Genomic DNA, 24,540 nt, shown 5'->3' with positions numbered 1-24,540 from the left:
TGTAAAACGACTGTTATGATAAAAAAAATCTACTTTTTCATTTCGTTATCTCCATTCATAGTTGAAGTCGTGTAATTATAAAGATGTTGCATAAGAGTCTCAATTAAATTGTGAATTCATGGGATGAAACCATATTTTAACCCATAATTAAAATCTTTGATCAACTTTATCTGCTCGTCCATGGAACCTTATCGCGAAACGATTCGATAACGATGATAGGAGATGATGCGATAGAAAAATATTAGACATTCATTACTATAAGAACGAAATAATATTTAATTTCATTTAAACCTCTCGTCTCGTTCGATATTAAAGATAGAATTTTTCATTTTCTGATCGTGAAATACGAATTTTTCCAAGGGATCATATATATCGTGTCACTGGCATTTACGTTTCCGCGAAATACCTGCCTACCAAATGAAAAATAACCCCGAACGAGATAAATGTGCAGACGAAATTCGCCAAGTTTTCAATCTAGGTTACTCGAAATTTGTTTCACAGAGCAAACGAGTAACTGTTGTCCGGCTCTATGAATATTCACGTTCACGCTTAATCCTTTCGCGTATGCACAAATACGTGCATATACACTATAGTATATGTGGGATATCGATCGGATTTCAATCATATCCGCGAAATTCTATCTTCTTCGAGTAAATTATCTTTGATCGTTTGAACTGTTAAATCACGTTCAACTCTCATTTCAATTCTTTGTCGATTTATTTGCAAGTTTGCCTAATAATTTTGCATTTGAATTCAATAATAAAATATTCGTTTCATTGTAACAATGAAAAATTATTATTATTTTTTTTTTCTTTTATTTAAAAACATTAGTAGTTTCTACTCGAATTTGAACAAAATATGATTACAAATAAAATACTTGAAATGTGCAAAGATGTATCTGTATTGAAAACAATCTATAATTGATCACTTACGATTGATCTTTGAGAGAAAGATAATCACTTCGATATCGAAAAAAAAATAAAATTCTGTTGGTAAATACATTAAATTGTAATATGAAGATAAAATAATTATGACCTATTTGTTTTATTACTTAATCTTACTTGAAAAAAAAATTTGATAAAATTGATTTTTTAGTTTAAATTAATTACTACATAATACTACATAATTGCATATCAGATAAATATGTGCATGGTAATATTTTTATATTGATTCGTAGACAAATTAATTTACGAAAAGAATGAAAAGAAAAAAAAAATTAAAGACTCGAGATTAAAAATTTTAAATTATAAATTTGCATTCTGCATTTCCTTTGAAACAAATAATCCGTATTATCTAAAAGCGCAATTCCTCTAATCGATTCTCTCGCGATTTTTCTTACTCGCGAAACAAAGCAAGAAAAAATGGGAAACAGCCTCGAGGAAACAATGAAAAAGAAACTTGGACACAAATAATTTGCATTCACTGTACCGACATCGAAAGATTTATCCAAAGACGTTCGAAGATTCTTCTCTTACTTGCTCCAGGCAAGCTCCATCGTTTCAATTTAAACTTTCTGAGAAGTAAGAAAAAAATATCTGTTAAATCTTTTCATCTTAGGCTTTTCATCTTCCTTTTCAAAATTTTACAATTAATAAAATATAAAAATGTCATCGTTATTAATTGATTAAATTACATTTTCGAATTTGAATTTTTAATCGAGATGTCGAAAAATTCTTATTGAAACGAATATTTAACGATTAAACAATTATATCAATACGTTTCAACAAATTAAAGATAATAATCGTCACTCGACTTTGTTTTATCTTCACGAGACTTGTCATACTGATATAATGAAATAATTGCAATCGCAATCGACAGAAACTCGAATGTACTCAACATATAACGATACGAATTATCCGATAAAATGGAAGGTAAGATCGGATACTCTTATCCTGCCTAAAACAAACTCTTTTCTTTTTCTCAAAGCGCTCCTCTTTGGATGATTTTACGAACGATTTTACACCAAGATTAGTGGTGGAACAAGGAGGATCGTTGAAAGAAAGGAACGAATTCGCATTATCCGGCGGTGTCTGAAAAACGTACGAGAAGAGGAGAAGGTGTATCGACCTCGACGATGCGATTAAGTACACTCGAGAACGAGTTGTTACGTCCCTGGCACTTTCTGGGTCTTGCCCTGTCCTCCACCCTCTCACGAAGGACGGAGGAAGTATTGATTAAATTCACTGTCGGCCATTTTGCCTCGCCATCCGATTGGCTGCCGTCCATTTTGTCCTTCCTACCCTTTCCTACCTCCTCTGTCTCTCTGTTTCTTCCTCCTCCTCTGTTTTTCATTCTCGTTACGTCTCTGTTTCCACTGTCTCTTTCTTTCTCTTTCCCTTTCTCTTTCTCCCTCCTTTCTTTCAGTTGCAAAGTTCTCAACCCCCACGAAGGAAACGAGAGTGGAAACAAGAGTGGAAACGAGAATGGAAACGTGAGTGGAAACGAGCATGCGTCGCGACATTTTCCGCGAAGAGAAATCGGCGATCGGAGATTTTTCTCTTTTTCACCATCCTCCCCATTCACGTTCCATCGTTTTTCCATCCCGGAAGAATTCTCTACGTTCGACTCTCCGCGTTCGAGAATCGCGTTCGTTCGCGTTCCTCTGAACCGAAACGAATCACAAATTCTTAGAAGGCTTTCAATTCTTTTTAAATAGATAATTTGAATTTCTCGAGATCCTCCGGGAATACTCTGTATTCTAGGACGCAATTTCTATTCCAACTATGATTCCTATTATTCCAACGATTCCTAGTATTTCCAATCGTTCAATCGAAAGAAATCAACGGAAGTCGAAAGAATTGATCTACCAACGTGCAAGGCATTTTTCACGTTTCGCCCAAATTAATTTACAATTAATTTCACCCACCAGTGAAATAATTTCAACATTATTGATCGGAAAACTATACTCGAAGTCATCACCATCATCCTCCAAGAATTTCACTGTCCTCGCCACCCCGAATAACGCGGGTATTTCGGCAAACGGGCAAGCGTGCCGGAGATTTCGCGGCTAAGTAGCCCCCTTGGAGCCCATCAGGTTCCACCTCGGGAGCGCATTCGTAAACGTATAAAAGGAGACAAGGGGTGCAGCATTCCCTTGCGGCGAGAACCACGCGAGATGATGCCTCGATGTATCTCGAGGGCCGGAGGAAACAGATAAAGCGTGGAGCGATACGTCACACTATCCTCTCTGACGTCAGTATGACGTTCGAACGGGGATTGGCCGAGGTTCGACACGCCTACGCGGGCCACCCCCGTGCCACAGCACCCCCAGCACCCGTGCACAGAGGGTTTCGTCGCCCCGCCCACGCAAAAACAACCCCCGCCAGGTGGAGGATAGGGTGCGTGGGTTGCACGAGAGAGAGAAACTGGGTCAGGCAGACTCGAGGCAGGCCGAGTCAGGCCGAGGCTCGAGAGTCGTCCAGGCGTTTTCGGCTGGAAGCAGTCCCTTGGAAACCACCCCGAAGCCCGTCGTCGCTTCCACCACGGTCTACCGTCGTTCCATCCACGAGTCCTTACACTCGGTTAGGACCGATTCCATCCCCTGTTGAGCGAGAGTGAGCGAGACGAGTGAGGATCAACCCCCTTCGAGGTGATACGAAGGAATTGGTGAGTGATTATATTTGGATAGGAACGGTTTAGTTGCAACCCCTTTCTCTCTGTCATCGTCCATCCGTTTTCGGATGATCGAAAGGGTTTTTGGAAATTTTTGGAAAGAGGATTGGAAAGGGAAAATTGGAAATGTAATTTTGATAAATTTGGGATATTTCTTCGAAATCCTTTCGATTCTTTGGGTAGATTTATTCTTTGTCGCTTTCACGCATTCCTCATTCTCGCTTCATTCCTGCTGATGGCATTGAGAAATTTTTGGACACATGGATCGTTTCGGATCGATTCGTTTTCATATTAGTTTTTGCATTTAGCTTTCTCCATTGTACGAGATATTGAATGATAAACAATGCTTCCAAGATTTATCCTTATTTTTTTTTTTTAGCATTTTTATATTTTTTAATATTCAATTAAAAATAAATACTATCTACATCTATGGATACTAATAAAAATTGGACAAAAAGCTGCACGATAATTATTATGTACTATAATTCGCACTATCTATCTATATTTTTAATAATCCTGTTTCATCAGAATGGTGTGATTTGATCTCTCTTCAGGACGATCTGTCGCTTTATCTTTTTACGCTCCAAGGACCAGTCGATCGGTTCAGAGAGCAACGATATCGATATTGAAATTTCAAGAATCGAAAAATTGAAAAGTTTTTAAGATATGGAACGAAACGAGAAAGAAAAAAAAAACAGAATGAAAATGAACAAAATGCTCTCTGTCCATGTTTCTTTGGTCGCTCGGCCTGCCGTGTTCCTTCGGCGTTTTAACTCTCGCTTCGCAATTGTGCAATTTCTGTCAAGCTCTTGCTGGATAATAATAATAATACAAAGAATAATAATAAGAAATAATAAAAGAAGTACGAAAGTTTGAAAGAAGCTCGACACTGAAGCGGACACTGTTGTTGATTGTTGTAGGAACTGAGGCGAGGGGCACAAGCAGAGACATGGACAATGTGCAAATGATCGGCACTAAAATCACAGCGATCAAGGAATACTTATATGTAAGGCATTCCATCTCGCTGCACGTCATTCATCCTGTGTTTCTCTATGTCTATCTTTTGTTTCTCTTCATTTTCTTTCATCGTTTGTCACTATGTCACCCATAATTCTTCTTTTCTTTCATTCCTTTTCTTATTATTTTTCTCGTTAACCCTTTCGTTTCCAGACTTCAATTTAAAAATCTTATAAAAAGTAAAAATGCTGTATTTATCAAATGTTAAAGATTATAAACAAATAATTTGGGAATGAAAGGATTAAGGAAGATGATTGCCTGAAAAGAATTTTCTTTCTTCGACAGAATTTTCGAAGAGATTTACTTTATAATTTATTATTCTGTATGGAACGTCAGTAATAAATGTTTTACCAATGTTCGTCGAATTCACTGATTGACAAATTTACGTTGTGAATTTCAGAATTTCGCCAGAACACATTCACCAACCAGACTAATGAGCTCCGAAAACACCTACTCGCTCTCCAAAGAGCACTGTAACTTGAAATATTCGGGTGAGTGTAAAGATTGCTTCTTTCAAAAATATTTTCAACGTCATCCAGCATGCTCTGGACATTGTAAGATATTTAAGCGTCAAAATAGCATGGAATTTTTTATAAACTCTATATTTCTACTTGTATATTATATTTATTCATTAAATCTATAAATTACTTTGCAACGCATTTCAACGTTACAGCTTACAGAACAAAACCTATTCTCCTGCACGATTCATTTTTACTTGTCTGACCACGTACGGTTTATATCTACTTATCCTACTGATTGTCTCGTCTCGCCACGAATCCAAGCAAATTATCGTTCTATATCGAATCATTTCCCTCGTGTATCCGGACTCTGAAGCCTCTGGCTTCCCGAGAATGAAATCCAGGAGTCACAATATTGTCCTGATTTCGCGAAGCTCGCGGATCGGAAGGGTGCATAATAATAGAGGATTTAGAATTGGCCTGAAGAGGCTCGTAGGCGACGAGTGGCTGAGGACAGATTACACGCCGCAGAAAGGGCGGAAGGGTTTGTTGTAGGGAATCTGTTTACGTTTTACCAACTGTAGAATAACGATAAGAGTTGTGCATATAAATTAGATTTAAAATATAATAAAAAGAAAAAAATTCAAAGTATCAGCCAAAGAATTTTGAAATTAATTTTTAAAGTTGTAGCTGCGCATCAAATTCTCTTAATTTTGTTATTAGTGTTTTCAATTATTATTAATTTTTATTTGGTTAATTTCTAGTTAAAATCATGAAGCAAAGAAATTGCAAAAATTTGTCAGAATTGAAAACGAAACATTTCTTCAAAACGTTTCTTCAAAGATTGGAGCAATCTCTTTCCCGCTCGTTACTATAAATTAACCCCGTAATCCCGCTTATAAATTGCTGGAACTAATTGCCACGTGTAACAACCCCTAGAAGGCGCTTTGATTAAACCTACGAATAGAGGGTTCGATGCATCTGGTGCCAAATGACGCATGAGTTCCACGTAGATGGAATCTGTAATTCATCCTGTTGAAATTGCATGTATTCGTTGTTTCTTGCATGATTCGATTGTTACAATTCAACTTACCGATTGTTGTGTGTGTTAATTTAATCGTTGATCGAATAAAAGTATTTACTTTGGTCTTGATCACTGAATCCATCGAAATTTTTACAATGCTTGAAAAAAAAAGGAAACTCTGACAGTCTTTTTTTGGACATTAGATTGATAGAGGTGGATTAGCCGAAGCAGAGCCCTTGGAAGCCAGGGATTTCTCTTGTCTAACCATGGGCTCAGAACGATTCACCATTCCACGCACCCTTCTTTCCCATTCGATTCTCATTCATCGTTCTCGTGATTATTGAAAAATACACTTGTTCTTCAGTGATAGTCTTCTATTTTTTTCTTGGACGAACTTCTATCTTAAAATATTTTTAAAATATTTAAAAAAAAAACGAAATATTTTAAGACAACGACGTGTCTTAAATTTTGTTAAATAGTTGTTCGTTATATTATTTCTATATTAATTTTTCTAAAAATTTTTATTTGGTAGGAGGAAGGGAGAGAAATTCTTTCTTAAAAAAAAATTCAAGCGTCCTTCGTTAAAATAAAGAAACAGAGACTTTAAGATACGAATACTGAATAGAGCAGAGTCTGTTTATCCATAGGATCTTCTTAATGCAATGGGAAAAGAAGGGTGGTTTACGGTATACTTTATGGTTACGTTGCGACTAAAGGACAGTTCAATTTACCAAGGATTTACCACAAACACATTAAAATGTCCCATTGTAAATGTTTTTTCTTTATCAAAGCAGAGCAAAGAAAAATCATCTTGAAATCTCGAATATTCCATTATTCTTTTTCTTTTTCGGGCCAAATCTATATTTTTTAAATATTTATTCTTATTTTGCATCATTGTATTCACGCTTTTCTCTTAAGCATTTTCATTCAATGTTGTGACATGTATGTTATGCGATTGCATGGAAACTTTTCGAACAGCAAAACGAGTCATCACCGACATAAGACACGAAGAAGAAGAGGAAGACGACGAGGAAGATGAGGAAGAGGACGAAGAAGTGAGATGGTGTCATCCCACCAAACAAGTGAGAGTGTGTCAATATAGGTCTATACTTTCAATTGTTTGATGAGGTGAAATCATTCTAATAATTGACGTTTTCTGGGATGGAGAGAGCCGGCGGTAGGTCGAAGGGCACACGAAATAAAAAAAAAAAAGGAAGGCTTAATTGAAACGGTATTAAATCGATCGGTGTCGCTGTAGAAAAGATTTCACTTGATTATAACAATTAGAGAGTCATCAGTAGACAATTTAGCCTATCATTACGATTAATTTTTTTGCGATCAAATGTGGTTGTTTGCATAACACATTAGAATTTGTTATCTTAACATCTTCGAAATTATAAAATTTAAAAAATAAAAAATTTGTCCTGAGAAAAGAAGGAAGAGGTAATGTCGAGTCTTCTTTGTCATAATTTTGAAGATACTAAGGGAACAAACAGCGATTTGAAGGATAGTAGGATGTCTATTATTCGAATTTTTAATTTTTATTGCTCTCAGATATCCTGCCGCAGAATGCCGAAGGTTATCCAGCGACCAGAGAGTTCCTGATGAAGGTGGTAGACATTCTGTTGGATTTCATCAAGTCCACGAATGATAGAAACGCAAAAGTGCTCGATTTCCATCACCCCTCCGACATGATGCGTCTCTTGGATCTCGAAATTCCCGATTCTGGCTTGACTCTTCAGCAACTTCTCATCGATTGTTCGACCACCTTGAAGTACCAAGTTAAAACAGGTAAGTTTTACGTCCATATTTAAAAATTTTATTAATTAATCTTAAAATTAGAATCTTAAAATTAAAAAAGTTGATAAAGTTAATATATCGGAATTAAATTAATTAATCTATGAATTTTAAATTTAAAAATTATGAAATAAAAATAAAAGGAGAGTTAAGAAGGATTAAATGATGTTTTTAAATCGACGATGAAAATTATCTGAGGGAAAAACTGGAGGGAATTCGAGGATGTCTAGCAGGGAATCGTTTAACACTGTACTATCGCATTTCCTTGCATTTGGAAGGGCGATAAGCCACGTAATTTCATATTCAATTTAGCATACGCGCTCTAGGAGCGGAGATAAGGTGGCTAGAGACACTTTCAGCATTTCCGCAGGCTTCAACCCCACGAAATATACACATTGCCCTCGTGCACGTGATAAATGAGCGAGGGTAACTGAAATAAAAAAGTTGTGCGGTATCTGCGTACACCATCTAAGTTGCTCCTTTTTTGGAATGAAATAGTTTTCAGTTGAAATTTCTATGATCTTTCGTAAATAGAGAGAATAGAAAAATAGGAATTAAACTGAATAACTAATTTTTTAAAAATATGAACTTAAAAACTCTTTTTAACTCTTTTAACTTTGTTTTTATTAAATCGAATTGCAAATTCTAAATTTCAAGACTCTGATTGGAAATTTTCAATAACTCTAAAACGAAATTTTTGATCTTGAATTGAATTTTCTATTTATGAATCTGTGAGAAAAAATTTCGAATCGCACAAGCCATGCACGAAATGTATTAATTCGGCCACTGGCGAATTCATCGAGGCTTTCGATCGAGGAAACGCCAAAAGTCAACCGCAAATCCCCCACGAAAGTTCGCTATCTCGGCCAGGATTCGATTACCAGGTTGAATAGATGCTAATGCACAATGGAAGAGGGCTAACCGAACTTAGGCCAGGAATCAAGCTTGTCTGGTAGCGAGAGTCGATGGTGACGAGCCACCCTTGTGTATAGAAAGACGCGTGCACCGTGTATACGGACAAAAACTCGTTATTAGATTACGTGCCACGAGACATTCCCTTCTAGTAACATAGCATTTGATCATAGTCATCGAAACCATGAAAAAAGGAAGGCATTCTCCCTTCTGCTGTGGAATCGATTGATAGGAGATACGTTTGGAAAATATTTTTTTGGGGTTGCTGGATGATAAGGTGATGATAGTCTTCTGAAATATGACGTGGTAAGAGAAGAAAAGATATCTGAGAGGTTTTAAGAATAGAAATTATTTATGAGAATATTTTTGGAATACTTTAAAAATAAAATATGAAATTAGGAATAAGTTTGTGGAATTTCCATTAATTTCCAAAAATCATGGAATAAATTAATTAATTGATTAACAATGAAATCTCGATTAATTGCGATACAGCTGGATACATCGTTGTTGATTTTTGTTTATCTTATTATATAATATACTATTCAACCACGAAGATTGGAAATTTCAATGTCTGGATAAGGACTGTACGTTTCCTTCGAAACTCGTCGATATCGGAAATAGATGCTCCAGTTAGTTCGACCTGGAAAACAAGATTCTCACATCTAAAGAAATTTCCAATAGTACATAAGACTTGGCAAGATTACAAAAAAAAAAAGAAAAAGAAGAAAATCGTTTTTCCATTTTCAATCTCTAATTTTCCATGAAAAACTTCGATTTCCGCTACCAAAATTAGGATCTCCTTTTTTCTTTCGAATCCAAGGATGAAAACTATCGGAATTCGGAAGGGGGGAAAAGCACGGGAAAGAAGAATACAAACTGTGCCCATCGAAAAACACGGTTGTAGCGTTAGTGCACGTGGCACCACTGGGCAGAGTGGTGAATTCAATAGGATCGGTGTAATTAAGAGCCATTTCTACACGATTTTCCCTCGGTGGGATCGAGGGAAATAGTAAATAGGGGCGAACGAGCGGAGAGGAGGAGGGGACCGCACACCATCGAGTGAACCCTTCGTCGAGCTTTCGCCGCGGACGCACCGGGTACACCCATTGGAATTTAAATTGATATCGATAGCTAGCCGTGGAATGTAGAAATCGTTTCGTCACGGAACGCACAAGTTGTTACGTCATTCGATCGGTATTCTCACCATGAATGGAATTCATCATGAAAATCATGGCTATCCAAATATCGTAACATCAACGACAAACCCGGAGAATGAAGAAAAAAAGAATTCTTGGCAATAAAAGATTTTTATTTAAAATATTAATCGTTTCTGATAATTCTCACAGTTATCCAAATATGAAGGAATAAAAATTTTATCAAATTGCCAATAATAGATATCTCGACAACGAAATAATGAATATTATGAACATGGAACCTGAAGTGTGTTATTAATTTTCTTCCATCGTTATTTGAGTTCGGACATTCGAAATGGTTTCTTTTTCGTGTATGATTGATTGCACGGTATTAATGTTAAGTCTGGGTTACACACTTCTCTTCTTACAAATCGTAAGCCCTATAATATATTACCCTGATCTGCGTGGAACAGGTTCTCCACGTTGTGTTCCCTTTCTCTTCTCGATGCGGGGAAAGAGGGCAAATTAGTCGGAAAATAATACCCTCAGACATTGTAATTGCTCGTAAAAGCAATCCAGTGAAAGAAACAAATCATGGAATCCATAGTATAATACTTATAACAAGTTTACTTCCATATGTTGACTCGAAAATTCATTGATATAAATATTTACGAGGAATATTTTTCAACAAATTAAACAAAGAAGCTGTTAATTTAACACAAATTCAATAATAATTATCTTTTTAAAATTAAATAAAAGATAATCTTTATATCAAATTATTTTGTAAATGTGAAAGAGATCACTTTCGGAGAAAAAGAAGATCGTTCTCCATTAGTTTTAAGAGTTGTCCTCTATTTTGCCATTACTTCGCGGCGATGGGAACGAGTCTAAGGGGATCTGGTTCGAAAATCCCTGCAACTCTATGCAGAATTAACATACACTTAAATCTGCATAATACGCCAACTTGCCTGGCTTATCTCGATCCGCACGTTGCACTCTCGTGCATTTGTTTTTTCTATCTTCCTTCAAATTACACAAACACCCCCAATTCCATCACGTATTGTTACACTGAATTTCATTAAACATTCTCACAATAGAGCACCAATTTTTAGAACACGTTTCCCTCATTTTTAAAAAACTTTTTACACTTTCCAATAGAAACTTTAGCAATATCCATTAAAACGATCTTCTATTTTCCCCCTTCCCTCTAAATTTATTCTTCGTATTTATTTTATAAAAAAAATTTCATTTAAGAAGCGAGGCATGCTGAAACTTGTACCCTCGATTTATCTAATGTGGATGTAAATGAGCTATAAAATACATTTGCAACGGATGATGGCGTACAATGGATAATCTCGCCAGCTGGTCGAAACAGTTTGTTTTTCCTGAGTTCTCCTCCTGATTTGAGAGCCTCTGCAAACAATCTAGTCGCGCAGCGACGCGTGTGACGCGCAAAATGCGGGCTCCTCGGACCATCGACCCTCGGTGCTCTTGGAAAAATCGGGGGTGGAGCAGGGAAAGGGAGACGTCTTGTTGCACACCCCAGAACCGGACGCGTGCCACGATCCACGGACCAAGATAATTGCGAATAACACCGCGACAAACGGCTCCAGATACCGCTGCCCGATATCGCCTTCTGGGGTGGAGACTTTTTTTGTCCAGATATACACTCGTCACGATGCTTTGGCCAGTGATTGAATTCCACCGTTAGGATTTCAGGAAAGAAAAGGAAGTGATAAGGAGTTATGGATATGATTATTTGGATTATTGATCTCTTTTCGAGGTAATTCAGTTTTGAGACGTATGTTAATTTGAAAAATTGAAACTTAAAAAAGAAGGTGTTAATGTGTAATTGAATTATTTAAATTTTATAAATTTATATTTAAGATTAATATTTTAAGATTTGTGAGTATTTTATCGTTAAAGTATTAAAGTATTGGAAAAAGTATTTTGATTATCGGGGTAGCAAAAAGATAAGAAATTGTGATTCGATTCCTGATCTCAAGGAAAATTACGATCTCAAGTTAGAAATCCAGATGTTACAAGGGGAACACTTAGACCCCCAATAGGTTGGCGTCACACGTCAATCAATCACTAATACCGTGAGATTAAAATGTCCAGACACCACCCTCTCACGAAACTTTCTCTCTCTCTCTCATTCTCTTAGTGTTTGGTCTTACTACCGAGGGTATTTATCGAAAAAGAACGTAACGCGACTCTGGAGGTTTCGCCCGGAAAACCGAATATGGCCGTTTGGTTATCAAAGGTTATCGTGCACTCGGGGGAAAAAGTCTTTTCGTGGCCGGATATTCAATGGAGTGAATCCATCAATTCTCGGGATCAAGGGATCTACGTTATTTAAGAGAATGATAGGATGTAAGGGTGGGCAAAAAAATCCTGCATCATGGAAAACATAAATTTCGAGCATATATATGGTAGCTATTGTTAAAAAAAACCTCTACTCTATGAATATAAATGTTTTCATTACGATTTCTATATTGCATAAACATCTCTTCTTAATGTTTAAAATTTACAAAATTGGTTCAATTTTTAATACAAATTATTCTTCATTGTAATCCTTCAATTTTATTTTGCAATTGCAAAAATATTTTTTTCCTAATATCTAAATTGACTCGTTGTTAATTCTTAATACAAAACATTATTAATTCTTAATAATAAAAAAAAAAGGAAATATAGCAAGGAGAAACGATAAGTTACTCACATGCAAGAAACAGTAGCGCTTGTACCCTCCGTCTGCATCAGAAGGCAGGCTCCCATCGAACAGAAGCATTAACCCTGATCCTGGCGCGATGTTCAGCAGAGCGGATGACAACGTACTCAGAGAGCGGCTTAAAGCTCTTTTCCCTCTTTCCATCCATGTGCCTTTCGACCTCACTGCCACTGCCACGAATCTACACTATATAATATAATTTTTGGCCACGTGCCACGTCACTGTTATTAATTACCCTACAATTAAGAATCGTCTTCGAACAATCACGATTTCAAAGGAATTAGAACCGCTACCCTTGATTCAAAATAGAAAACGATTAATTCGAACGCGTTTCTCTTCCATAATAATTGTTTCGCAAATCACAATCGACAATGAAAAGATATTCGTCTCTAGAATTGTTGAAAGATAAATTGATTCGATAATTCTTTTCTCTGGTTTTTGCTTAGGTCATCCACATTTTTTCAATCAATTGTCCTGCGGTCTGGACCTCGTCTCGATGGCTGGCGAATGGTTGACAGCGACAGCTAATACCAACATGTTCACCTACGAAATCGCGCCGGTGTTCATACTGATGGAGCACGTGGTGCTTCAGAAGATGAGAGAACTGATCGGTTGGAGCGGTGGCGACTCCATCCTTGCCCCAGGAGGTTCCATCAGTAATCTGTACGCCTTTCTCGCTGCCAGGCATAAAATGTTCCCTATGTACAAAGAGCGGGGCCTCTCCGCAGTGGGTGGACAGCTGGTTATGTTCACGTCTGACCAGGTACGTTTTGCTCTACTTATCGCTTTTGTGCCTTTGCGGTATGTCATCGATAAGATAGGATCGTATCGCTTAGGATAAAATTCTTATATAAAACGACGTGTTATCTTATTTATCTCTTGAGATACAGAGTTATAGATAATGGAATTATGAAATTATCGAAATAAAAACCTTATTTTTTTTTCCTTTTTTCTTTTCTAAATCTACGGAAAAATAAACGGAAATGTATGTTTGAAATTTTATTTATTTTCGTGCGAACAGTGCCATTATTCGGTGAAATCGTGCGCCGCTGTCTGCGGATTGGGAACGGACAATTGCGTGATGGTTCCTAGCGACGATCGAGGCCGAATGATTCCTTCGAAACTGGAAGAATTAATTCTTGAACGCAAGGCCAAAGGACACATCCCCTTCTTCGTGAACGCTACCGCAGGAACGACCGTCATTGGAGCGTTCGATCCTATTCCAGAAATCGCTGATATATGCCAGAGACACAAGCTCTGGCTGCACATCGACGTAAGTTTCTAGATCATTTAATTTTCTCCAATAATAATAAAACGATCAAGACAATATAATTTAATCGACCAGTGTAATGTGTACAAAATCGAGGATGAAAAGTGTTTCGAAGTTAGAAAGGAAGAACAGAGAATTCCACTTAGCTTAGACAGATTATTCAAATCTGCGTTCAACGTTCGAACGATAAATGCCAAATGCCTAAGAGCCTTAACGTAAATAATAAATGTGAGAAGCGTCATCTAGTCGACGGCCAGTATTTCGATCGGTTAAATTAGGGGAAAATTCGGAAAATCTGGGCTTTGCTCGAAGTCAAAACTTACGAAGTCTTTAATACACAACAATTCTTTAGTTTCTCTACATTTTACAAAATATTTTTTTCTCAGGCGGCTTGGGGTGGTGGACTGCTTCTCTCGAGAAAATACAGGCATCCTCGAATGACAGGCATCGAACGGTGAGTGAAAGAAAAAAAAAATAGAATAACTATCTTTGTAAAAATACGATACATCTTCACCCTCAAACTGTTCAATCTTCTCCTTAAGATATATATATATAGCTTTTCGATCAATCAGAAACACCTCCACACGTGTTCTATAGAGGGGTGGCTTAATCCTCATACTTTATAGTTTATTGAGGCTTAGTTTGATGGAGTCACTCGGAAACGAAGTATACACACACAATGTGGATAAAATCGATAAAGTTTCTTCCAAGTAGATAAAGTTTTTCCTGGCTAGAACGAGATTTAAACTTAAGAAAAGTCAGTTTGCATATGAATAGAGAACTGAGAATAGATATTGGTAGACTTCATCTGTAAATTAAATTTAGTCAATCGCAGGAACAATCATACGAAATTAATCAAACTTCAAACTCTGATTTTAATTCTACGTGTGCAGAATATTAACAATCTTTTCTCTTCATTATTATACTCATATTTAAAGAATAAAAACATTGAAATTTTAAGAATTGGCTTCATCTTCCTCTGAAAATAGAATTATTATTGTTTGGCTACTCGCAAAGTTTCTCGATTAACTATACATTAATCTACAATAATCTGGACACAATGTTGGAAATAATTCGGATAAATTAATCGACGCGGAAAGAAGATACCTGCTGGCAATTTCTCGACAGTATCGTAATCCATGGAATCGAGGGGATGGATGGAAAGGAGTGACTCCTGTCCTCGACACATGCGAACTTTCGCATATAGAATCGCGGAGGCGAGTGATGTCCGACCCCTCGTGCTGCAATTGGGGGTCAGGGATAGGCCGATTCAGGGGGTGGCTCGGATGGGGTTGGCGAGATTAATCCACGATTTGCATCCGGCCGCATCTGCTCCCTTCATTCAACCCCCAGACAGTCCGTGACCCGAAAAAAAGTGGCACGAGGCCTGTCGAGAAAATCATTTTCACTCGAAAAGTCATCCGAACTCGGAGTAATATCGAATACTCGCGTCGGCTTGCTTTCCAATTTCGTGGAATTTACTCGGAATTTTTTATTTAGAAAATTTTTTCCGCAACAACGGAATATTATAGCAACACGTATGCTACAAAAGATGCACGAACAATAGCTGTCATGCATATTTCTCTTTCTACGCGCGAGTAGTTATCGAGATGAATATTCTTTGTCGCGAAATGAAATTGAATGAAATTGAATCTTTAACATTTACCATTTTCGTATTGCAAATTTTTATAATAATATTCGGATCATAGAATTTCTTTCTACCATCGTTACAAAATATTATTTCCAATTTTAAATATTTTTCCAATATCTGTATTACCAATTTTCGAAACACATAATTTCGAATTGAAACTATTTTCACGATACTTCGAATTATTTTCATCAATAGTTCATAGTAATTCGATTTTCACAAAGCTTAAGAAAAAATCCGAGCAAAAGTCCTCCACACTCCATGCAATCGCCTTGAATTTCCTGCTTGCACAGACTGTACTCCAGAACTTCCTTCCTGTGAAGGTCTTGATTAAAATGGCAAACGAAAAATCCGAAGGACGAGCAACAGCTGGATCAGTTCCCTGGAGCGCATTTGCAGAACAGAACTCTCCTCTTTATATATCGACGGCGGCGCCGCATCGTACTGTGCCTTCCGCGGGTCTGAAATAAAAGACCGTGCCTCGACAATGCTGGATTAAACTCGTACAAAGGGAACAGAGCTTTCCTCGTTCTCTCGTTCAATGTCGCTCTCCGTCGCTCTCCAACCACTCCCTTCGTTGTTCATCCCTCGAACAGAACGGCGCGGACTCGCGAAAAGGAGGATCAGAAAGGAAAGGGAGATCGTGATTCCAGCGTCGCGACAAAGTCAGAAATGATTACGCATAAAAGGTGGTTGAGGAAGGAAGGAGAGGTCTGCAGGCGGAAGTGAAGTTGAAAGTCCTTCTCTCGATGGATTCGACAGTTTTGTCGCGGGCTTCCATGCTTTTCACGTGTATTTTTCCTTCGTATACACACGCTTTCATGCAAATTACACGATCCTCGATTCCCTGGAGCACGATTATTCCGATCTTTTTCGACGATCGCTGCGAATTGTCTTTGTTTTGTGAAGAGAGATGTTCTTTTAAGACTCGTCTATTCTATTTCTTTCTTTAAATATCGTTTGTTTGTATCTTCTTCTAATTTTGATTTTAATGTCAGAATGTCTACATAAGAATTATTAATTTTCTCTTCGTTCGAATTGGAGGAATCTGACTGAGTTTCAATTGAAAACCAGTTCTTTTTTTTTCGCGCTTAGCTTTTCCTAAGTGGTGAGGGATAATTAGCAACCCTCGTGATATATATTGCGCGGCTTTTGGGGTTGGCACCTAGGATGAATTTAAGAGTGAACGGAAGGGCGCTGCACGCGCCAACCCCAGCTGCGAATCGCATTAATCACTCGAGCTTTATACCCACACATTATGCACACTTTTATCGATACCTTTTTTTAACTAATGGAAAATTAGAACACGTGGAGCAACACGTTCAATCTTTCGATAACAAAAATTATATAACTCATTAATTGAATCGTGAACGATAAAATATAAAAGCTATTGAAGCTAAATGTGTAACTACAAAGTGTATTTATGAATGAAGTGATGCAAATTGTGCGAAGTGCACGAAATTTGGAATGGCACAAGCTCGTGAAAATGGCGGTGATACAACGTTACGATAAACTCGTATAAGGTTGAAGAGGATGCAGAAGAGTGACTAATGACAAACGGCTGTCGCCGACACGGATCTCTTTTCCTGGTTGCTTCGAGTACCCTCGCATCATCCACAGAGCAGTCGACAGACAAGTAGGGATAGTGTCGCGATATATGTGTCAGTTGCCAAGTGTCGATAACGTTTGTCATCGGACGGCCACGCTTGTCTGCACGTGCACGCCTGATTCTACTTGAGCCAAGTTAACCTCTATTTAAACGAAACGGTTGAAGCTTCTCAATAATTAACACTGAAATTTATCTATTCTATTTTTACTATCTTCCAACTTATATATACAAATATATCTCGTTCTAAAAATATTTGAAATTTCACCATGAGGATTTTTATATTTAAAAATATCGTATATCATTTATTTTTGTATGATAAGTTATTCTAATAGAAAGGTGAGCGACACTTGTTGAATGCATAGGAAATTAATGTCAAATAGTACACAGGTTCTCGCGTTTTGTGCCACGGATTAAGAAGGGTTAGGAGTTTTTGCCGCAAGGGTGTGTCTCTTAGGAGCAGGGTTAAATCCAATCCCGTGGCTATATTAATAGCTCTTCTCTCGAATTGATGGACCGCGCTGCGTGGAGGGAAAATAACTCATATTTTATCCCCTATTGGTCCCAGTGGGAGTGGATAAACGTTTGACGACCAGCTGAGCTCGACCGCCTTTCTCAGCCACCTTCGCTCCTTCTCGATAAATCGCTGATAAAATCTGTTCCAGTCGCTTCCTTTCATTTATCCCTTGTTATTGAATCGAAATTTGAATCGCAAAAAACTTTAAACTTCTTTATATTTATCGCGTATTTCGACTTTGATATCTTAGAATATTCTCTTTTTAATTATTCAAAATTATATCGCTCATTCCATATACTTTATAAAAAGGATTTCAAAATTTTAAGAAAAAAATTAATAATATTGTATAGTATTAATAAAAAAATCGTTCTTTTAAAGGACATAGAAAGATTTTTTGTAAGAAACTGTTATATTATCAATTTCACATTCTTTCAGTTTTCAAACTTTCAACCCCTTAACGACCATATCCAATTTTGATTTATTTCGAATAAAATAATTCGGTCTTTAAGGGGTTAATAACGATGTATGCGCATGATATTCTTCATAAAAAAAAACACGATCGTTCACAGAGCCGATTCCGTGACCTGGAACCCGCATAAACTCATGGGGGCGTTGCTTCAATGTTCGACGATTCACTTCAAGGAGGACGTAAGTCACTTTCAAATCGATTACTATTCGTCTTATCGTAATTGTAAAAATCGTTCCACGTGCATGTGTATCCTGGCGAACAAATCGACATCTCGAGATCCCGTGGACGGAAATTCCTGTCTTCTGTAAGGGTGATGACACAACGGTGGCTGCATTCCGAGGGGCCGAGACGTGTACGCGTTGGAACGCGGCACTGCAGGAATTTAATTAAACTAAGAGATAACATATGTTGCCGACCGTACCACCGTGGCTCGCACGAGGGTTTATTCGCCCCCGCACGCCTGCGTAGTTATATTGCCGACTCAGAACTTCCCCCTTGGATATTAAAATTCCGTGCACCGGCTGCCACGGAACGTTTCGAACGAGGGAACTTCTTTCCTTATTCTTAATATGTTACGTTTGGCGATCGGTTGGTTAAGAAATTGTTGCAAATTTGTAAGCACAGCTCGAGTATCGATTTGTAATATATAGTATATGATTTATGGAAATTTTAAAAAATTTTAATGAATTTTACGTTCAAATTATTCAAAATTAAAAAAAACTTGTAGGTGTTTTTCATCATTGTTGATGTTTGAATTAACAATTGAGATTTTCATTTTTTTTTTAATTTTTCTATAGATCTCTTCACTAATTACACATTATCTCTCACATATATATCATTTGAATTACAATCATCTATTGTATTTAAATGAGATATATTACAGTTTGACAATTCTAATGTTGAGAAAGACAATATACTTTTGATAATTTTTTAAATTCGTGCACATTTTTAAGCGTAATTTTCTTAATTTTCCTGTTGGTTACAGTAAAAACAAAATCCTTTTCGCTGCAATTTTTTTTTATTACATGGAAAAATAATGAAAGAAATGACACAATATTAAAAGAAAGAACGTTCGATTTACGAGGACATTCAACGAATACGAAATCGTAGAATCATGAGGTACAATGGCGACCTGTAGGGTGGCAGGATACCATTCGCCATTTTGTAAATTCAATATCCCTCAGTTTCCCTCTTCCTGCGCATGAGTTCTCATATCGACCGGGACCCGTCTCTCACGTTTGTTCTTTCTCGCGCCTGTCAATTAGAAAGTTTCTCAAACATAGCTCGAAACGTATGCTCATTGTGTCCTGTAAAATGAGTTGGAAAAACTGGAAAACCGAACAACAACAGACGAGACTATCCCCATCTCGCCTCCTCCATGCATTCGCTTCTTTATTTTCCAGGGTTTGCTGATTAGCTGCAATCAAATGTCAGCCGAGTATTTGTTCATGACAGACAAACTGTACGACGTGAAGTACGATACCGGCGATAAAGTGATTCAATGCGGGCGTCATAATGACATCTTCAAACTTTGGTTGCAATGGCGAGCCAAGGTAAATAGCATAGATCGAAGAAGAATTATGCTCGATTCGTGAAAACGAAACAAAAAATAAAAATAGGAAAATAAATTTTTTCACGAAGAAGATTGAATTAAGAAAATAATTTTGATATATTTTATTAGATAAGCGGTTAAAATTATGTTTAATTTAATGGAAACGAAAAAATGTGATAAAAATGGAAGAAGAAAGAAAAGGATTGCAGAGAGATAGAGAATTTTTTTTTATATAGGGTACAGAAGGATTCGGGAAACACATGGATCGACTGATGGAACTTTCGGAATACATGGTCAGAAGGATCAAGCAGATGCCTGACAAGTATTACCTAATCCTAGAGCCCGAAATGGTGAACGTCTGCTTCTGGTATTTGCCAACACGCGTTAGAAACATGCCGCATACTCAGGAGAGAATCAAAATCTTAGGAGATGTGAGATTAAATCCTAACTCTTCTAATTTTCTATTCTTTTTCTAAACTATTTTATAAATAACAGTATCTTTAAACATCTTGTGCATTTCAATTATCAAACTTCTCAATTACGAATTCCAATATTCTGATTAATTTGACCAAGCTCTGACTATTCTTGTGAATAATATAATACTTACAGATCTCTTCTTTATCACTGATTTACATAATAATAGCAATTAGCCAACAGTGGAAGAAACAACAGAGGAAAACAATGTGTTCACAGATCTGTCCAATCTTGAAAGGCCGAATGATGCAAGCTGGCACACTGATGGTAGGTTACCAGCCGGACGATCGACGACCCAATTTCTTCAGAAATATTATCTCGAGTGCCGCGGTCACGGAAGCGGATGTCGATTTTCTGCTGGCGGAAATGGACCGGTTAGGCCACGATCTGTAAGAAACCTGCCTGTTCTAATTAATTACATAATCAACCGAGGGGGCACGATTTAATGTAAATCGCGACACCATATCGAAAGTGAAATATTCCTGTTGATATTAGAAATTCATTAACGAGCAGGAGTTTAACCGCGTTTCATCACGTGTACAAAATCCGGAGGTCAAATTCGAGAATCGCAATCATGATTAATAATTTAAGCACCCACCTGCTCTCTTCTCTTTTCTATTAATGGAAACTTTCCATTATAAATCGATATCGTTTGATTAATCATAATTTACTTTTATTATCAACCATAAGAAATGAAAACCAATGGCTAAATTAACGATAATTGTTTCTCTATCGATGGAAATTATTATATTTTGCCTTTTTATAATTTAATTTGGTTATTCGTAATCGAAATTGACGAGAGAAGGGAGTGGTGATTATCATCGTAGCACGAAAAAGAAAAAAAACGCTTCTTCAGCATATTTACGAAGCAACAAACCGAAGATCAAAGGATACTCATAGCACGTAAGTTCTCTAGATATAAGCGTATATCCGTGAAACGAAAGAGTCAAGTTAAAAAAAAAAGCTCTAGCGATGCTTCCGGCCGTAAATGTTACTAGTTCTCATTCTCAGCGCTATAAGTACTTTCTTAGAGGGTGAAGGGAGACGAAGGGATAGCAACGATGTGTTTTCATCGTAAAATGAAGCAATAGTAAAGTATAGATATATCATCACGCTTATAGTCAACGATTCGGTCCCTTCATTTTTTTAAATCGATAATTTGATTTCTTGCTCGAGGATATATGCATACGAATGCACACAGTCAGTCCCGTTTCATTTATTATTATCCTTGCAGAATTTGTAGAGTCGAGATTGATCTCGAACGAACAATTAGATTTGCGCAAGTTGGCGCAAGTTGAACAATATAAACAAATAAGCGAATAAAAATTAAAAAAAAAAGGAATTCTTGAAATTGAAATGAATAAAAAAAAGAATTCGTTCGAATAGAACGAGATAGAATGTACAAAATATTTTTACTTGGAATGGAGTACTTATATAGAAGAAATATAAAGATAATATCACGATTAAAAACGATAACTTTAATTTCTCTGGTTAGATAGTTACAATTCATTTTGCTCGTTAATTCGTTGAGATGATTAAAATGAATTTGTTATTTATTGATCGTTTGCAAAATTTATCGTTATAATGAAAGAGGTATGGCATTCATTATTATACAAATGTATGTATGTTATTATTTATTATCGAAAGGTTTCATCAAAACAGAGAGAGAATATTTATTAATATAGGAAATTTGGGGGAAAAAAAGAAGTATAAATATAACGTTAAAACAAAAAAAAATATATAATTATATGAAGAACAAAGCGTATATTATATACATATATATATACATATATAAATATATATTTAGCGTTGAGATTTTAAAATACAAAACACAAACCCATGAAAGTACATGCTTTTTCAAGTATTCGTGCGAACGGTTGTCATTTAGTTCGTCGATTACCTTTATATACTGTTGGAAACTGATCTTATTATATAGTTGATGAAGTCTTCTTAGAAATTAGTTTTCATAGTTTATCGAAACGCGTTTACGTCTTTCACGCGACACTTTTAGAGGAATTCTATTCGATCGTTCGTTAGTTAGCCCATCACTTCTCACATATTGATTCGTTTCATTGATCGAAAATAAAGCATCATTAATCGTAGTTTTGTTTCTTTTTTTAAATGGGACGAATAAAAATATTTACGATAATTTTGCTCCTGTGAAAAACGACGAAAAAATCTCAATCTGTTCGACAAAGAGAATAAAAGGCAACACTTAAGAACCGAATGAATTCTATATAGATTTTTCGATTCACTCGCCACCGAGGTAAAGAATGAAGATTACTTTAAATGTAAGTAAATACAAAATATTTAGGTATATATTTAAGAAAGGATACCTAAATGTATTTATTGTATTAAATCTACGAATTTACTTAACGCTTTCTTTTCCCGTCGATACTTACCGAGCCGATATTCGATAGATATTCATGAAAAATCACAAGAACGAACGAACGAGATATGTGAAAGCATAGAAAAAACATGAAATATCCAGAGAACGTGTTAAAGTGTTAAGACAGGCAAAGGATCGATGCAATATTGTTTAATTAGTAGAATCGATATTTAAGTCAATCTTTAACGATCAATCTTAACGATACATCGATTTAAGATTGACGAGAAAGAAAGAAGGAGATTTGTTCGAATTGTTATATATAAAATCGAATGAAATCACGATGCATTAAACAGTATTATAAGCTGGCAGAGGTATGTATTTTTAAAAGAAAAAAAAGAAAAGAAAAATATGAAATGAAAGAAATAACAAATAACCATTCATCTGACCATGATTATCGATACCTGCAGAAGAGACACTTTATCGAATCGTTGTTGTTAATTGTCTACAATTTTATCGGCGTTATACATTTTTTTAACACCAGTCATTGATATTGCCGACGAATGGCTGATTTTACTTCGATGAATTCACTCTTGTATTTTATCGTAATTAAAAAAAAAAAAAATGAGAATATAACGTCATGCACACATATACATAGACACATATACGTACATCAAAGATTTACGAGAGGAGGAGGGGAAAAAGATAATATATTTGTACAGGCAATGAATTTATCTAAGTAGAAGTCTCGAATCTTTAATCCACATACAAATACACATACATTTGGCAAACTTAGGAATTTCACATCATTGTGAATGTAAATGTAAATGGTCGCCATATCAGTGCCGTTAATTAACTACGGTTTTGTATATTCTTGTGCCCATTTCCTCCATCTACTCATGAAGAACCGAAAATTTGTAAATAAGAAAATATATAGAATATGTTCACCATTTTATCGATGTGAAAATTATTTGAGATGTGTAATTAAAGTGTTATATTCTATTCCTGTGACATTGTTATTACATACTTTACGCTGTTATAAATCATTGTTACATACTGTATTGTAATTTAATACATTGTTGCACATATGCACTTTAGTTCTTATATCTATGCACTAGTAGCGAGATATGCATGATGCACTGTTGTATTTTTCGATGCACCTAATTAAAAATTTTTTTTTTTAATTTTCAAACCAAAGCACCAAACTAGACGAAATCGGCACAAGTATAATTAACGTTGGTCAATTCCTTTTCTTGTGATTTATCAAATTGATCCAGGGCTCATCAACCCTGACCTCGTTATTGTTAATTATTAGTCTTAAGTTGAAACAACAACAAAATCCGACGTCTTCCAAAATGAAAAAGAGAGAGAGAAAGAGAGAGAGAGAAAAAAATCAGAGCAGCTATCCTTATATTATAAAATTGTATGTAATTAAACAAAGAAAAAAAAAGAAGAAAACGAGAGTACATTTATATATATAATATTATATATATATATAAATAGATGAGGAGAAAATTATATATAAATAAATATATATATACATGTATGTACACGTGTGAGCAAAACTCTCCTTGACGACAAAATGAGCGAAAGAATATGGACTATGTAAAGATCTATGCGGCGTTAGCGATGATCGCTGACACGTCGTGATTCTATGACAAGTATCACCTAATTGACCCTATTATCCACTGTATATCAATGTCTAATAAACTGCTGTTATCCCAAATTGTCAATAAGTGTTACGTGTTATTGTTTGTATCCTATCATCAATACAAAAAAATTATTTAAAACAATCACCACGAATTTATAGACTATTAAAATTGATGTATTATTTGAAAATATATTGGGAATATTATATCATTTATATCATATATCATTATATCATTTATATCATAAATAACAAAATATGAATAGACAAAATATTTTGAAGAGATAAAATGCAAAAGTGGTAAAGAATTGCTCGACTAGACACGTGGTATATTAATTCGTCGATA

The 24,540-nt window shown here is 36.0% G+C and overlaps 1 protein-coding gene and 1 long non-coding RNA gene across 4 annotated transcripts; one reads left to right on the top strand and one right to left on the bottom strand.

The window, feature by feature from the left end:
- Positions 1 to 3,345: 3,345 nt before the first annotated feature.
- LOC107996223 (glutamate decarboxylase) lies at positions 3,346 to 24,272 on the top strand. Of its 3 annotated transcripts, XR_001765754.3 has the most exons (12): positions 3,346 to 3,606; positions 4,533 to 4,618; positions 5,030 to 5,120; positions 7,666 to 7,902; positions 13,131 to 13,447; positions 13,706 to 13,957; positions 14,341 to 14,408; positions 18,295 to 18,373; positions 19,598 to 19,747; positions 19,983 to 20,177; positions 20,440 to 22,511; positions 22,641 to 24,272. XR_001765754.3 is itself a non-coding variant. In XM_017054178.3 (11 exons), exons 2-11 carry the CDS (start codon positions 4,562 to 4,564, stop codon positions 20,611 to 20,613), a joined length of 1,620 nt encoding a protein of 539 aa, XP_016909667.1. In that variant the 5' UTR covers positions 3,346 to 3,606; positions 4,533 to 4,561; the 3' UTR covers positions 20,614 to 24,272. The 3 variants fall into 3 exon arrangements, 2 of the variants coding, with proteins under 2 accessions (XP_016909667.1, XP_061939926.1); XM_017054178.3 differs by having other exon boundaries at positions 20,440 to 24,272; XM_062083942.1 differs by lacking the exon at positions 4,533 to 4,618 and having other exon boundaries at positions 3,349 to 3,606; positions 20,440 to 24,272.
- On the bottom strand, positions 7,643 to 13,135 carry LOC133667174 (uncharacterized). Its single transcript, XR_009832411.1, has 2 exons — positions 12,676 to 13,135; positions 7,643 to 7,879 (listed from the first exon to the last, which is right to left on the bottom strand). It is a non-coding gene; the product is annotated as an uncharacterized LOC133667174 (long non-coding RNA).
- Positions 24,273 to 24,540: the final 268 nt, after the last annotated feature.

Source organism: Apis cerana, linkage group LG13 (genome assembly GCF_029169275.1).
Source record: "Apis cerana isolate GH-2021 linkage group LG13, AcerK_1.0, whole genome shotgun sequence".
NCBI lineage: Eukaryota > Metazoa > Arthropoda > Insecta > Hymenoptera > Apidae > Apis > Apis cerana.
This window is presented reverse-complemented; position numbering and strand designations above follow the sequence as displayed.